General features: G+C 31.2%; 1 protein-coding gene across 1 annotated transcript in view; it reads right to left on the minus strand.

Moving 5' to 3' along the window:
* LOC150110348 (uncharacterized) overlaps positions 1-17,238 on the minus strand; it is a 220,889-nt gene that overhangs the window by 151,053 nt on the left and 52,598 nt on the right. Inside the window, exons 4-7 of the mRNA XM_090396252.1 lie at positions 14,936-15,067; positions 12,485-12,616; positions 10,109-10,240; positions 6,413-6,544 (exon numbers count right to left, since the gene is read on the minus strand). Coding sequence (XP_090252378.1) covers positions 6,413-6,544; positions 10,109-10,240; positions 12,485-12,616; positions 14,936-15,067 — 528 coding nt within the window. The remainder of the gene's footprint in view (positions 1-6,412; positions 6,545-10,108; positions 10,241-12,484; positions 12,617-14,935; positions 15,068-17,238) is intronic.

Raw genomic sequence — 17,238 nt, forward strand, 5'->3', positions numbered from 1 at the left:
TTGTGATACCTGAAGGTGTTGATCTATTCAACGAAACTAGTAAAGTAGTAGTAACTTTTTAAATATATCTTATCATCTCTTTATCTCTCGGTTTCAGTCATTAAAGTTCTGCCATATACATATATATATATATATATATATATATATATATATATATATATATATATATATATATATATATATATATATATATATATATATATATATATATATATATATATATTTATAAAAATAAATTTAACTGACTAGAACCCGAGAAAGTATAACAAAAACCTTTAATACATCACAACTAGTTTCATCGGTGATCCGACTTCTTCAGGTGAGAAATAAAAACATAAGACATAAAATAACACGGTAAAAAATGAACTTTACAGCTTAATAAAAAGCAGAATAATAACAGTCATATTTGAATAGGTGACCGCGTGCTACCGTTGGCATGAGTAGAATGTGTGCGACAGCTAATTTTTGAGCGCCAGTACTGGATTACTGCGCTATGGGAATCGGGTAAATTGTAGCTAAGATTATTGTTTAAATGTGAAGGGTCCAGAACTATTTCTTTTGATTCGATGATTCTTCTTTCGAATTCATCCTTGCAAATATATAAATTAGTAGTGCGTTCCCAATCAACTTGATGTGGCTGTTCTTCAAGGTTAGAGTTTGCCGAGAAAAGGACATGACTGGAAAGGGCGCTCGCTCGTGCTCTACTGTAGGAGATGTCACGTCTATGTTCCTCAAGACGAAGTGAAACAGATTTGTCTGTCTGGCCAAAATAAGGTCGACCACAGTTGCACAAAACTTTATAAACACCAGGAAAATGCAGATGGTTGTGTTTTGGTTTTGGTCGACTCAGAAAAGAACGAAGTTTTGGCAGCGTAGTATAGTCGGTCTTTATGTTGAATTTTTTCAGAATCTTAGCTAGTTTTGGGGTAAGAGTGCTGATAAAAGGCAACTGTATATGAGTGATTGGGTTGGAGTCATCTTCTTGTCGAGGATGTTGGCGTGGTCTCAAGCGTTTAGTGATGTTACGAGACGAATATCCATTATTTAAGAAGGTGTTTTTCAGGAAGTTAAGCTCTGTTTGAAGGTCTTCTTCTGTGGAAATGAGACATCTTGCTCGATGGGCGAGGGTGGAGATGATGCCCAGTTTCTGAGGTGGGAAGTGATGAGAAGAACCATGTAAATATCTATCAGTGTGGGTGGTTTTTCGAAAAATTGAAAATTTAAGACAGTCAGGAAATCTACTGATCTTTAGATCCAAGAAGGGGAGAACGCCGTTAACCTCTAGTTCAGATGTGAATTTAATGTTTTGATGTTGGTTATTTAAATGGTTTAGGAAGTTTTGCAGTTCCTCTAAACTATGTCCCCAAATAAGGAAGACGTCATCGATGTAACGTAACCACAGTTTAGGTTTCAAAGTAGCTGAGGAAATAGCTTTCTCTTCAAAATCTTCTAGAAAAAAATTAGCTAAGACTGGAGATAGAGGGCTGCCCATAGCTAAACCGCTAGTTTGTTTGTATATTTTCTCTTCGTAGCAGAAATAGCCGGAATTGATGCAGTGAGTTAGAAGAGCGAACACTTTTTTAGAAACCTTGTCCTTAAGAAGACTCAGAACTTCATCTGTAGGAACATTCGTAAACAAAGATACGATGTCAAAACTCACCATTCTGTCCGAGTCTAAAAGATTCAAATTTTTTATTTTTGAGATGAAATCTTCAGAGTTTTTGATGAAGGAAGAAGAATTGCCAACTAAATGTTTTAAAGAAGCTGCAAGATATTTAGACAGATTGTATGTAGGTGAGTCAATCCCTTCCACAATAGGTCTTAAAGGGGTGTCAACCTTATGGATCTTAGGCAAGCCGTACAACCGAGGAATGAGGGGATGGAGAGAGCGGAGAGATAGTCTTGTATGTCTAGGAAGTTCAGAAGTTGATTTCAGAAGATTGTTTGTACGGTTTTGAAGTTCTCTTGTGGGATCACTTTCTAGCATAGAATACGTATTAGAACTTAACAAGTTGTTCATCTTACAACGGTAGTCAGCTTTGTCTAAGATTACAGTTGCATTCCCTTTATCAGCAGGTAGGATAATAATGTCATTGTTGTTACGAAGTTGGTGTATTGCTTTCCTTTCTGTCTTTCATTCCTCGGTTGTACGGCTTGCCTAAGATCCATAAGGTTGACACCCCTTTAAGACCTATTGTGGAAGGGATTGACTCACCTACATACAATCTGTCTAAATATCTTGCAGCTTCTTTAAAACATTTAGTTGGCAATTCTTCTTCCTTCATCAAAAACTCTGAAGATTTCATCTCAAAAATAAAAAATTTGAATCTTTTAGACTCGGACAGAATGGTGAGTTTTGACATCGTATCTTTGTTTACGAATGTTCCTACAGATGAAGTTCTGAGTCTTCTTAAGGACAAGGTTTCTAAAAAAGTGTTCGCTCTTCTAACTCACTGCATCAATTCCGGCTATTTCTGCTACGAAGAGAAAATATACAAACAAACTAGCGGTTTAGCTATGGGCAGCCCTCTATCTCCAGTCTTAGCTAATTTTTTTCTAGAAGATTTTGAAGAGAAAGCTATTTCCTCAGCTACTTTGAAACCTAAACTGTGGTTACGTTACATCGATGACGTCTTCCTTATTTGGGGACATAGTTTAGAGGAACTGCAAAACTTCCTAAACCATTTAAATAACCAACATCAAAACATTAAATTCACATCTGAACTAGAGGTTAACGGCGTTCTCCCCTTCTTGGATCTAAAGATCAGTAGATTTCCTGACTGTCTTAAATTTTCAATTTTTCGAAAAACCACCCACACTGATAGATATTTACATGGTTCTTCTCATCACTTCCCACCTCAGAAACTGGGCATCATCTCCACCCTCGCCCATCGAGCAAGATGTCTCATTTCCACAGAAGAAGACCTTCAAACAGAGCTTAACTTCCTGAAAAACACCTTCTTAAATAATGGATATTCGTCTCGTAACATCACTAAACGCTTGAGACCACGCCAACATCCTCGACAAGAAGATGACTCCAACCCAATCACTCATATACAGTTGCCTTTTATCAGCACTCTTACCCCAAAACTAGCTAAGATTCTGAAAAAATTCAACATAAAGACCGACTATACTACGCTGCCAAAACTTCGTTCTTTTCTGAGTCGACCAAAACCAAAACACAACCATCTGCATTTTCCTGGTGTTTATAAAGTTTTGTGCAACTGTGGTCGACCTTATTTTGGCCAGACAGACAAATCTGTTTCACTTCGTCTTGAGGAACATAGACGTGACATCTCCTACAGTAGAGCACGAGCGAGCGCCCTTTCCAGTCATGTCCTTTTCTCGGCAAACTCTAACCTTGAAGAACAGCCACATCAAGTTGATTGGGAACGCACTACTAATTTATATATTTGCAAGGATGAATTCGAAAGAAGAATCATCGAATCAAAAGAAATAGTTCTGGACCCTTCACATTTAAACAATAATCTTAGCTACAATTTACCCGATTCCCATAGCGCAGTAATCCAGTACTGGCGCTCAAAAATTAGCTGTCGCACACATTCTACTCATGCCAACGGTAGCACGCGGTCACCTATTCAAATATGACTGTTATTATTCTGCTTTTTATTAAGCTGTAAAGTTCATTTTTTACCGTGTTATTTTATGTCTTATGTTTTTATTTCTCACCTGAAGAAGTCGGATCACCGATGAAACTAGTTGTGATGTATTAAAGGTTTTTGTTATACTTTCTCGGGTTCTAGTCAGTTAAATTTATTTTTATAAATGTATACATCCCGAGTAAATCCTAATTTCAACAATATATATATATATATATATATATATATATATATATATATATATAAAACTTTTAACATGAGATAATATTTATCAATGGCAGAAACATAAATATTTTACATTTATACTAAAAACTGACTTAAATCTGCAATGTTTATAAGTTAATCTATTATGGTATTCCTATAGATAAAGTTGTTTATCTTTAAAACATTTATGGTCACTCTTCGATGCATGTATGTTTAAATATGTACATATATAACGTATTCAATTCTTTGCAGTAGGATGATACAGATTAGGCAGAGTAGGAAATAGACATAAGGAAGGGGAACATTATTGAAATTCCCAAGAAGAATTAGCTAATAATTACGATCTTGGTTTACAAAATCTGACAGAAGTCTTCAAATAGGAAATGAAACCAGGAAATATGGAAAGGTCCTAAATTTATTTCATTACAGTAAGCAAAGTAACCAATACCAGAATATTGTAAAAATTCAAAGATGTGTCTTGAGCTCATATTTCTTTCAACACTTTCAACGCAGGCTATTGCTAATAGAAATAAATGATAAACTTAAAATATAAAAGAGAATATGCAATAGAAAAATGAAACTTATTGAGAAATTAAGGATTTTTTGTTTTGTGTTCTCCTATCATTATATATAACTCTAAGAACTGTCACGCCATGGTTCAATAAATCCTTTTTATTTTTCTATAGTTTATATTTTCGATGGTATTGGGTATGCATTCAATATTCGCAGAAAGGATATTTCGATATATGTTTCTTGTCTTTTATTACGAAGTATCTTTTGTGAAGCAAGGCTACTCCATGAGTACTAAAGATTTTGTTCATGAGATAATATCTATGGTAACAATTTTAGGCAACATACTTTAAATTTCTTAGGGAGCAGAAAGAGGTCTCGATTTCAACGGGTCATATTTATTGATTATGTATTCACTGTTTTTAAGCAGGTCACAGCAATATTAAGAAAGGAGTATCCAGTCAGTAGAATGGAGGAATTATATTACGTATGGAAAAAATCGTTTCGAATTTAGGTGTTTCTCTGTTTCTGATCAAATATTTGAATATTAGTTTATAATAAAACAGATTTGCTGATTCATGTAATGATTTTTGTGTTTCACCAACCATTGCACATGTTATTCGACAATACATAACACTGTGCTGTAGAACACAGTAGGTGTCAATTTTACCTATTTATTTTCCAAACTGTGACACACAATCCCATGTAAATATTGGGTAAAGAAAACGAACAGACATTTAGAGTTTCCGAAGGAAACAATACTTTCCAGTAACTTCTGATATATTACAATAATGCTTTCGCAATAAAATTCGGTGGATATGGAGCAAAAATATCTTTTTTTGTTCTAATTTTTAAGACAAAATTATGATCACAAGATTTGATAAATGACTGCATAAAGCTGGAGCTTTGATTGCTTTCATAAAACATTCTTCAAAATAACAATAGATATTAACAACATTTACAAAGTTTTTTACAAACTTTACAATATTTACATAGCAATATAAATGAAAAGGTCTCCCGAAATCTTTACTGAAATAAATGAACAATTAAATCTGGAATATCTCTAAAACATACATACAACTATCGAAGCAAGGTTATATTTGAGAGCTATTATAATGTAATATATAGTGTAATACAGTGTTATATATATATATATATAGATTGTAGTGTAAATTGGCTTGTCTTCAATAATGATATGAAGGTTTATACTTCCATTTTTAATCTAAGACGACATTAACCACTGGATTGCTATTTCTGCAATATTTTTATTATTCTATGCTATACAAACGATTGCACATAATGTACTGAAATAAACTGCAATATTTAATTAATTAAATATAGCACTATCATCTCTTGATAAACAATAAGGTGTGCCACTGTTCTTATTCAGATCTGTTTATGTAATCTTTGAAGCAGCAAACTCAGAAACGGACGTTTATTACGTCATAGTAAACCTATCGAAAACGGAATGTAGTATGTTATAACTGATGATGAATAAAAAATGTTTCGAATCTAAAAACTAATTTCTACTGCAATATGTCATATGGGTTTCAAGAATTACTGGTGCGAATATTTGCAATTTTCGGATTTCTATCGCAACAATCATCTACAGCTTACTGCGGCGAATAAAGCCCTGCTTTGGTTCAAATATATTTCATCTATATTTGATAATTATACTTGATAAACAAATAAAATCTTCAAAACTTTCAAGACTCTCAAGTGTAGAAGGATAAAACGTTAGCAGTGTTGATTGTCAATTCTTTAAATCTAATTCAACGGTGAGTATTTGAAGGTTAATATCATTAGCCGACAATCAATACATTTTTAATTTGTAAATCGATTAGTTTTTGGTTCTATCTCTCTCTAATATTTTTGAAAAATGTAAAAATACAAACATAGACAATAATATTTTAAAAACCGTTTATATACTAAATGCTTCTTCATGAAACCTTTCCTAAAACATCATTTGACACAGTTTATATAAATTGATCTCCACTTTATTAATTTCAAATGTGTTGAGGTTTATTGGGGCTATCGTACTACAAACAATTTAATTTGATCAATCTGGGTACACTCACATATACATCTTCCATTTTTGGTGCCGTCTTCGTTTTTGTATCCTGGTTTGCAAGTACATACAGGTTTGTCTCCGGTGCCTCCCTCACATTTCTCTACGCCCTCCGTGCCGCAAGGATCTCCTTCGCATACAGCTACATTAAATTTTAAATGGAGTGAATGTTTATTATATCACATGTAAATATAAAAATCTCCATATTTTTCATTACAGTAAACAAAGTAACCTATACCAGAATATTGTAAAAATTCAAAGTTGTGTCTTGAGCTCATATTTCTTTCAACACATTCAACGCAGGTTATTGTTAATAGAAATAAATGATAAACTGAAAATATAAAATAGGATATGCAATAGAAAAATGAAACGTATTGAGAAATTAAGGAATTTTTGTTTTCTATTCTCCTATCATTATATATAACTCTAAGAACTGTCACGGCATGGTTCAATAAATCCTTTTTATTTTTCTATTGTTTATATTTTCGATGGTGTTGTGTATGCATTCAATATTCGCAGAAAGGAGATTTCGATATCCGTTTCTTTTCTTTTAATACGAAGTGTCTTCTGTGATGCAAGGCTTCTCCTTGTGTACTAAAGATTTTGTTCGGAGATAATATTTATGGTTACAATTTTAGGCAACATGCTTTAAATTTCTTAGGAAGCAGAAAGAGGTCTCGATTTCAACGGTTCATATTTCTTGATTATATATTCACTGTGTTTAAGCAGGTCACAGCTCTATTAAGAAAGGAGTATCCAGTCAGTAAAATGGAGGAATTATTTTAAATATTCAAAAAAATCGTTTCGAATTTAGGTGTTTCTCTGTTTCTGAGCAAATATATTAATTATTTAATAATAAAAGAGTTTTGCTGATTCATGTAACGTGTTTTGTTTGTGCCCAACCATTACACATGTTATTCGACAATACATAACACTTTGTGCAGTAGAACTCTTTAGGTGTCATATTTTCCGCGATATTTTCCAACCTTTGATACACAATCACATGTAAATATTGGGTTAAGAGAATGACAAGACATTTAGGGTTTCCGAGAGAAATACTACTTCCCAGTTACTTCTCATATATTACAATAATGATTTCGCATTAAAATTTTGTGGATAAGGAGCAGAAATACCTTTTCAGGTAATACGTTTTAAGAGAAAATAATGATCACAAGATTTCATAAATGAATGCATAAAGCTGGAGCTTTGATTGTTTTTCTAAAACCTTGATGAAAATAAGAATAGATATTAACAACATTTACACCCGAACCATTGAATCAATTGAGCTGATGCTACAAGAGTAAGGCTGCGGTTTAAAATGACAGGATGAAAATTTGTTCGGTACTTTCCATAATTTTTTCTATAGACAGCAATATAAATGAAAAGGTTTCCCAAATGTTTTACCGAATAAATGAGCAGCGAAATCTGGAATATCTCTGAAACCTACATACAGCTATCGAAGCAAGGTTATATTTGAGAGCTATTTCAATATAGTATATAGTGTAATATACATTTAGATTATAGTGCAAAATGGGTGGTTTTCAATAATGATATGAAGGTTTAATACTCAGTGTTATAAAAGGTCAGATATACTTCCATTGTTAAGCTAAGACGACATAAACCGCTCGATTGCTATTTCTGCAATATTTTATATATATTTTATATATAACTCTAAGAACTGTCACGCCATGGGTCAATAAATCCTTTTTATTTTTCTATTGTTTATATTTTCGAGGTATTGTGTATGCATTCAATATTCGCAGAAAGGATATTTCGATATCTGTTTCTTGTCTTTTAGTACGAAGTATCTTTTGTGATGCAACGTTTCTCCTTGTATACTAGATATTTTGTTCATGAGATAATATCTTTGGTAAAAATTTTAAACAACAGGATTTAAATTTCTTAGGAAGCAGAAAGAGGTCTCGATTACAACGGTTCATATTTATTGATTATGTATTCACTGTTTTAAAGCAGGTGACAGCACTATTAAGAAAGGGGTATTCCGTCAGTAAAATGATGGAATTATTTTAAATATGCAAAAAATCGTTTCGAATTTAGGTGTTTCATTGTTTCTGAGCAAATATTTTAATATTATTTAATAATAAAAGAGTTTTGCTGGTTAATGTAATGTTTTTTGTGTGTTCCCAACCATTGCACATGTTATTCGACGATACATAACAGTTTTGCAGTAGAACTCTTTAGGTGTCAAATTTTCCGAGATATATTCCAAAATTTGATACACAATCACTTGTAAATATTGGGTTAAGAGAATGACAAGACATTTAGGGTTTTCGAGAGAAACACTACTTCCCAGTTACTTCTCATATATTACAATAATGATTTCGAATTACTATTGGGTGGTTATGGAGCAGAAATTTCTTTTCAGGTCCTGCGTTTTAAGAGAAAATAATGTTCACAAGATTTCATAAATGAATGCATAATGCTGGAGCTTTGATTGTTTGTCTAAAACCTTGATCAAAATAAAAATAGATATTAACAACATTTACACCCGAACCATGGAATCGATTGAGCTGATGCTGCAAGAGTAAGGCTGCCGTTTGAATTGACAGAATTAAAATTTGTTCTGTACTTTGCATAATTTTTGCTACAGACATAGCAATATAAATGAAATGGTTTCCCAAATTTTTTACTGAATTAATGAGCAGCGAAATCAGGAATATCTCTGAAACATACATACAGCTATCGAAGCAAGGTTATATTTGAGAGCTATTTCAGGGTAATATATAGTGTAATATATATATAGATTATAGTGCAAAATGGGTTTTATTCATGAATGATATCAAGGTTTAATACTCTTTGTTTTAAAAGGCCAGATATACTTCCATTGGTAAGCTATGACGACATAAACCGCTGGGTTGCTATTTCTGCAATATTTTTTATTATTATATGCTATACAAACGATTGCTCATATTGTACTGAAATAAACTCTAATATTAAATTAATTAAATGAAGCGCTATCATATCTTGATAAAAAAAGGTGTGCCATTGTTCTTATTCAGATCTGTTTGTGTAATCTTTGATGCAGCAACCTCAGAAACGGACGTTTATAACGTCATAGTAAACCTATCGAAAGTGGAATGTGGTATGTTATAACTGATGATGAATAAAGAAATGTTCCGTTTCTAAAAACAAATTTCTACTGAAATATGTTATATGAGTTTCAATAAGTAATGTTACGAATATTTGCAATTTTTGAATTTCTCTCGCTGCAATCATCTAAAGCTTATTATTGCCTAAAAAGCAGTACTTTGTTGGGAATACATTTCATCGATGTGAGCTAATTATTATTGATAAACAAAGAAAATCTTGATAATCTTCAAGACTTTGAAGTGAAGAAGGATAAAACGATAACAGTTTTGATTGTGAATTCTTTAAATCTAAAGCAACTGTGAGTAATTGATGGTTAATATCATTAGCCGGCAAACAATACATTTTTATTTAGTGAACCGATTAGTATTTGGTTCTATCTCTCTATTTTTTTTGAAAAATGTAAAAATGCAATCATAGACAATAATATTTTAAAAACCGTTTATATACTAAATGCTTCTTCAAGAAAACATTCCTAAAACATCATTTGACACAGTTTTTATAAATTGATCTCCATTTTTTAATTTAAAATATGTTGATGTTTAAAGGGGGTATCGTGCTACAAACAATTTAATTTGATCAATCTGAGTACACTTACGTATACATTTTCCATTTTTGGTGCCGTCTTCGTTTTTGTATCCTGGTTTGCATGTACATACCGGTTTGTCTTCAGTGCCTCCCTCACATTTCTCTACGCCCTCCGTGCCGCAAGGATCTCCTTCGCATACAGCTACATTAAATTTTAAATGGAGTCAATGTTTATTATATCACATGTAAATATAAAAATCTCGATATTTTTCATTACAGTAAGCAAAGTAACCAATACCAGAATATTGTAAAAATTCAAAGATGTGTCTTGAGCTCATATTTCTTTCAACACTTTCAACGCAGGCTATTGTTAATAGAAATAAATGATAAACTTAAAATATAAAAGAGAATATGCAATAGAAAAATGAAACTTATTGAGAAATTAAGGATTTTTTGTTTTGTGTTCTCCTATCATTATATATAACTCTAAGAACTGTCACGCCATGGTTCAATAAATCCTTTTTATTTTTCTATAGTTTATATTTTCGATGGTATTGGGTATGCATTCAATATTCGCAGAAAGGATATTTCGATATATGTTTTTTGTCTTTTATTACTAAGTATCTTTCGTGAAGCAAGGCTTCTCCATGAGTACTAAAGATTTTGTTCATGAGATAATATCTATGGTAACAATTTTAGGCAACATACTTTAAATTTCTTAGGGAGCAGAAAGAGGTCTCGATTTCAACGGGTCATATTTATTGATTATGTATTCACTGTTTTTAAGCAGGTCACAGCAATATTAAGAAAGGAGTATCCAGTCAGTAAAATGGAGGAATTATTTTACGTATGGAAAAAATCGTTTCGAATTTAGGTGTTTCTCTGTTTCTGATCAAATATTTGAATATTAGTTTATAATAAAACAGATTTGCTGATTCATGTAATGATTTTTGTGTTTCACCAACCATTGCACATGTTATTCGACAATACATAACACTGTGCTGTAGAACACAGTAGGTGTCAATTTTACCTATTTATTTTCCAAACTGTGATACACAATCCCATGTAAATATTGGGTAAAGAAAACGAACAGACATTTAGAGTTTCCGAAGGAAACAATACTTTCCAGTAACTTCTGATATATTACAATAATGCTTTCGCAATAAAATTCGGTGGATATGGAGCAAAAATATCTTTTTTTGTTCTAATTTTTAAGACAAAATTATGATCACAAGATTTGATAAATGACTGCATAAAGCTGGAGCTTTGATTGCTTTCATAAAACATTCTTCAAAATAACAATAGATATTAACAACATTTACAAAGTTTTTTACAAACTTTACAATATTTACATAGCAATATAAATGAAAAGGTCTCCCGAAATCTTTACTGAAATAAATGAACAATTAAATCTGGAATATCTCTAAAACATACATACAACTATCGAAGCAAGGTTATATTTGAGAGCTATTATAATGTAATATATAGTGTAATATAGTGTTATATAAATATATATATATATATATAGATTGTAGTGTAAATTGGCTTGCCTTCAATAATGATATGAAGGTTTATACTTCCATTTTTAATCTAAGACGACATTAACCACTGGATTGCTATTTCTGCAATATTTTTATTATTCTATGCTATACAAACGATTGCAGATAATGTACTGAAATAAACTGCAATATTTAATTAATTAAATATAGCACTATCATCTCTTGATAAACAATAAGGTGTGCCACTGTTCTTATTCAGATCTGTTTATGTAATCTTTGAAGCAGCAAACTCAGAAACGGACGTTTATTACGTCATAGTAAACCTATCGAAAACGGAATGTAGTATGTTATAACTGATGATGAATAAAAAATGTTTCGAATCTAAAAACTAATTTCTACTGCAATATGTCATATGGGTTTCAAGAATTACTGGTGCGAATATTTGCAATTTTCGGATTTCTATCGCAACAATCATCTACAGCTTACTGCGGCGAAAAAAACCCTGCTTTGGTTCAAATATATTTCATCTATATTTGATAATTATACTTGATAAACAAATAAAATCTTCAAAACTTTCAAGACTCTCAAGTGTAGAAGGATAAAACGTTAGCAGTGTTGATTGTCAATTCTTTAAATCTAATTCAACGGTGAGTATTTGAAGGTTAATATCATTAGCCGACAATCAATACATTTTTAATTTGTAAATCGATTAGTTTTTGGTTCTATCTCTCTCTAATATTTTTGAAAAATGTAAAAATACAAACATAGACAATAATATTTTAAAAACCGTTTATATACTAAATGCTTCTTCATGAAACCATTCCTAAAACATCATTTGACACAGTCTATATAAATTGATCTCCACTTTATTAATTTCAAATGTGTTGAGGTTTATTGGGGCTATCGTACTACAATCAATTTAATTTGATCAATCTGGGTACACTCACATATACATCTTCCATTTTTGGTGCCGTCTTCGTTTTTGTATCCTGGTTTGCAAGTACATACAGGTTTGTCTCCGGTGTCTCCCTCACATTTCTCTACGCCCTCCGTGCCGCAAGGATCTCCTTCGCATACAGCTACATTAAATTTTAAATGGAGTGAATGTTTATTATATCACATGTAAATATAAAAATCTCCATATTTTTCATTACAGTAAACAAAGTAACCTATACCAGAATATTGTAAAAATTCAAAGTTGTGTCTTGAGCTCATATTTCTTTCAACACATTCAACGCACGTTATTGTTAATAGAAATAAATGATAAACTGAAAATATAAAATAGGATATGCAATAGAAAAATGAAGTGTATTGAGAAATTAAGGAATTTTTGTTTTCTATTCTCCTATCATTATATATAACTCTAAGAACTGTCACGGCATGGTTCAATAAATCCTTTTTATTTTTCTATTGTTTATATTTTCGATGGTGTTGTGTATGCATTCAATATTCGCAGAAAGGAGATTTCGATATCCGTTTCTTTTCTTTTAATACGAAGTGTCTTCTGTGATGCAAGGCTTCTCCTTGTGTACTAACGATTTTGTTCGGAGATAATATTTATGGTTACAATTTTAGGCAACATGCTTTAAATTTCTTAGGAAGCAGAAAGAGGTCTCTATTTCAACGGTTCATATTTCTTGATTATATATTCACTGTGTTTAAGCAGGTCTCAGCTCTATTAAGAAAGGAGTATCCAGTCAGTAAAATGGAGGAATTATTTTAAATATTCAAAAAAATCGTTTCGAATTTAGGTGTTTCTCTGTTTCTGAGCAAATATATTAATTATTTAATAATAAAAGAGTTTTGCTGATTCATGTAACGTGTTTTGTTTGTGCCCAACCATTACACATGTTATTCGACAATACATAACACTTTGTGCAGTAGAACTCTTTAGGTGTCATATTTTCCGCGATATTTTCCAACCTTTGATACACAATCACATGTAAATATTGGGTTAAGAGAATGACAAGACATTTAGGGTTTCCGAGAGAAATACTACTTCCCAGTTACTTCTCATATATTACATTAATGATTTCGCATTAAAATTTTGTGGATAAGGAGCAGAAATACCTTTTCAGGTAATACGTTTTAAGAGAAAATAATGATCACAAGATTTCATAAATGAATGCATAAAGCTGGAGCTTTGATTGTTTTTCTAAAACCTTGATGAAAATAAGAATAGATATTAACAACATTTACACCCGAACCATTGAATCAATTGAGCTGATGCTACAAGAGTAAGGCTGCGGTTTAAAATGACAGGATGAAAATTTGTTCGGTACTTTCCATAATTTTTTCTATAGACAGCAATATAAATGAAAAGGTTTCCCAAATGTTTTACCGAATGAATGAGCAGCGAAATCTGGAATATCTCTGAAACCTACATACAGCTATCGAAGCAAGGTTATATTTGAGAGCTATTTCAATATAGTATATAGTGTAATATACATTTAGATTATAGTGCAAAATGGGTTGTTTTCAATAATGATATGAAGGTTTAATACTCAGTGTTATAAAAGGTCAGATATACTTCCATTGTTAAGCTAAGACGACATAAACCGCTCGATTGCTATTTCTGCAAAATTTTTTATTATTATATGCTATACAAACGATTGCTCATATTGTACTGAAATAAACTCTAATATTAAATTAATTAAATGAAGCGCTATCATATCTTGATAAAAAAAGAAGGTGTGCCATTGTTCTTATTCAGATCTGTTTGTGTAATCTTTGATGCAGCAACCTCAGAAACGGACGTTTATAACGTCATAGTAAACCTATCGAAAGTGGAATGTGGTATGTTATAACTGATGATGAATAAAGAAATGTTCCGTTTCTAAAAACAAATTTCTACTGAAATATGTTATATGAGTTTCAATAAGTAATGTTACGAATATTTGCAATTTTTGAATTTCTCTCGCTGCAATCATCTAAAGCTTATTATTGCCTAAAAAGCAGTGCTTTGTTGGGAATACATTTCATCGATGTGAGCTAATTATTATTGATAAACAAAGAAAATCTTGATAATCTTCAAGACTTTGAAGTGAAGAAGGATAAAACGATAACAGTTTTGATTGTGAATTCTTTAAATCTAAAGCAACTGTGAGTAATTGAAGGTTAATATCATTAGCCGGCAAACAATACATTTTTATTTAGTGAACCGATTAGTATTTGGTTCTATCTCTCTATTTTTTTGAAAAATGTAAAAATGCAATCATAGACAATAATATTTTAAAAACCGTTTATATACTAAATGCTTCTTCAAGAAAACATTCCTAAAACATCATTTGACACAGTTTTTATAAATTGATCTCCATTTTTTAATTTAAAATATGTTGATGTTTAAAGGGGGTATCGTGCTACAAACAATTTAATTTGATCAATCTGAGTACACTTACGTATACATTTTCCATTTTTGGTGCCGTCTTCGTTTTTGTATCCTGGTTTGCATGTACATACCGGTTTGTCTTCAGTGCCTCCCTCACATTTCTCTACGCCCTCCGTGCCGCAAGGATCTCCTTCGCATACAGCTACATTAAATTTTAAATGGAGTCAATGTTTATTATATCACATGTAAATATAAAAATCTCGATATTTTTCATTACAGTAAGCAAAGTAACCAATACCAGAATATTGTACAAATTCAAAGATGTGTCTTGAGCTCATATTTCTTTCAACACTTTCAACGCAGGCTATTGCTAATAGAAATAAATGATAAACTTAAAATATAAAAGAGAATATGCAATAGAAAAATGAAACTTATTGAGAAATTAAGGATTTTTTGTTTTGTGTTCTCCTATCATTATATATAACTCTAAGAACTGTCACGCCATGTTTCAATAAATCCTTTTTATTTTTCTATAGTTTATATTTTCGATGGTATTGGGTATGCATTCAATATTCGCAGAAAGGATATTTCGATATATGTTTCTTGTCTTTTATTACGAAGTATCTTTTGTGAAGCAAGGCTACTCCATGAGTACTAAAGATTTTGTTCATGAGATAATATCTATGGTAACAATTTTAGGCAACATACTTTAAATTTCTTAGGGAGCAGAAAGAGGTCTCGATTTCAACGGGTCATATTTATTGATTATGAATTCACTGTTTTTAAGCAGGTCACAGCAATATTAAGAAAGGAGTATCCAGTTAGTAAAATGGAGGAATTATTTTACGTATGGAAAAAATCGTTTCGAATTTAGGTGTTTCTCTGTTTCTGATCAAATATTTGAATATTAGTTTATAATAAAACAGATTTGCTGATTCATGTAATGATTTTTGTGTTTCACCAACTATTGCACATGTTATTCGACAATACATAACACTTTGTGCTGTAGAACACTGTAGGTGTCAATTTTACCTATTTATTTTCAAACTGTGATACACAATCCCATGTAAATATTGGGTAAAGAAAACGAACAGACATTTAGAGTTTCCGAAGGAAACAATACTTTCCAGTAACTTCTGATATATTACAATAATGCTTTCGCAATAAAATTCGGTGGATATGGAGCAAAAATATCTTTTTTTGTTCTAATTTTTAAGACAAAATAATGATCACGAGATTTGATAAATGACTGCATAAAGCTGGAGCTTTGATTGCTTTCATAAAACATTCTTCAAAATAAGAATAGATATTAACAACATTTACAAAGTTTTTTACAAACTTTACAATATTTACATAGCAATATAAATGAAAAGGTGTCCCGAAATCTTTACTGAAATAAATGAACATTTAAATCTGGAATATCTCTAAAACATACATACAACTATCGAAGCAAGGTTATATTTGAGAGCTATTATAATGTAATATATAGTGTAATACAGTGTTATATATATATATCTATAGATTGTAGTGTAAATTGGCTTGCCTTCAATAATGATATGAAGGTTTATACTTCCATTTTTAATCTAAGACGACATTAACCACTGGATTGCTATTTCTGCAATATTTTTATTATTCTATGCTATACAAACGATTGCACATAATGTTCTGAAATAAACTGCATTATTTAATTAATTAAATATAGCACTATCATCTCTTGATAAACAATAAGGTGTGCCACTGTTCTTATTCAGATCTGTTTATGTAATCTTTGATGCAGCAAACTCAGAAACGGACGTTTATTACGTCATAGTAAACCTATCGAAAATGGAATGTAGTATGTTATAACTGATGATGAATAAAAAATGTTTCGAATCTAAAAACTAATTTCTACTGCAATATGTCATATGGGTTTCAAGAATTACTGGTGAGAATATTTGCAATTTTCGGATTTCTATCGCAACAATCATCTACAGCTTACTGCGGCGAATAAAGCCCTGCTTTGGTTCAAATATATTTCATCTATATTTGATAATTATACTTGATAAACAAATAAAATCTTCAAAACTTTCAAGACTCTCAAGTGTAGAAGGATAAAACGTTAGCAGTGTTGATTGTCAATTCTTTAAATCTAATTCAACGGTGAGTATTTGAAGGTTAATATCATTAGCCGACAATCAATACATTTTTAATTTGTGAATCGATTAGTTTTTGGTTCTATCTCTCTCTAATATTTTTGAAAAATGTAAAAATACAAACATAGACAATAATATTTTAAAAACCGTTTATATACTAAATGCTTCTTCATGAAACCTTTCCTAAAACATCATTTGACACAGTTTATATAAATTGATCTCCACTTTATTAAATTAAAAT

This window comes from Typopeltis vanoorti, chromosome 1 (genome assembly GCF_054136105.1).
Source record: "Typopeltis vanoorti isolate ZY-2024b chromosome 1, IOZ_Tvanoo_1.0, whole genome shotgun sequence".
Lineage (NCBI taxonomy): Eukaryota > Metazoa > Arthropoda > Arachnida > Uropygi > Thelyphonidae > Typopeltis > Typopeltis vanoorti.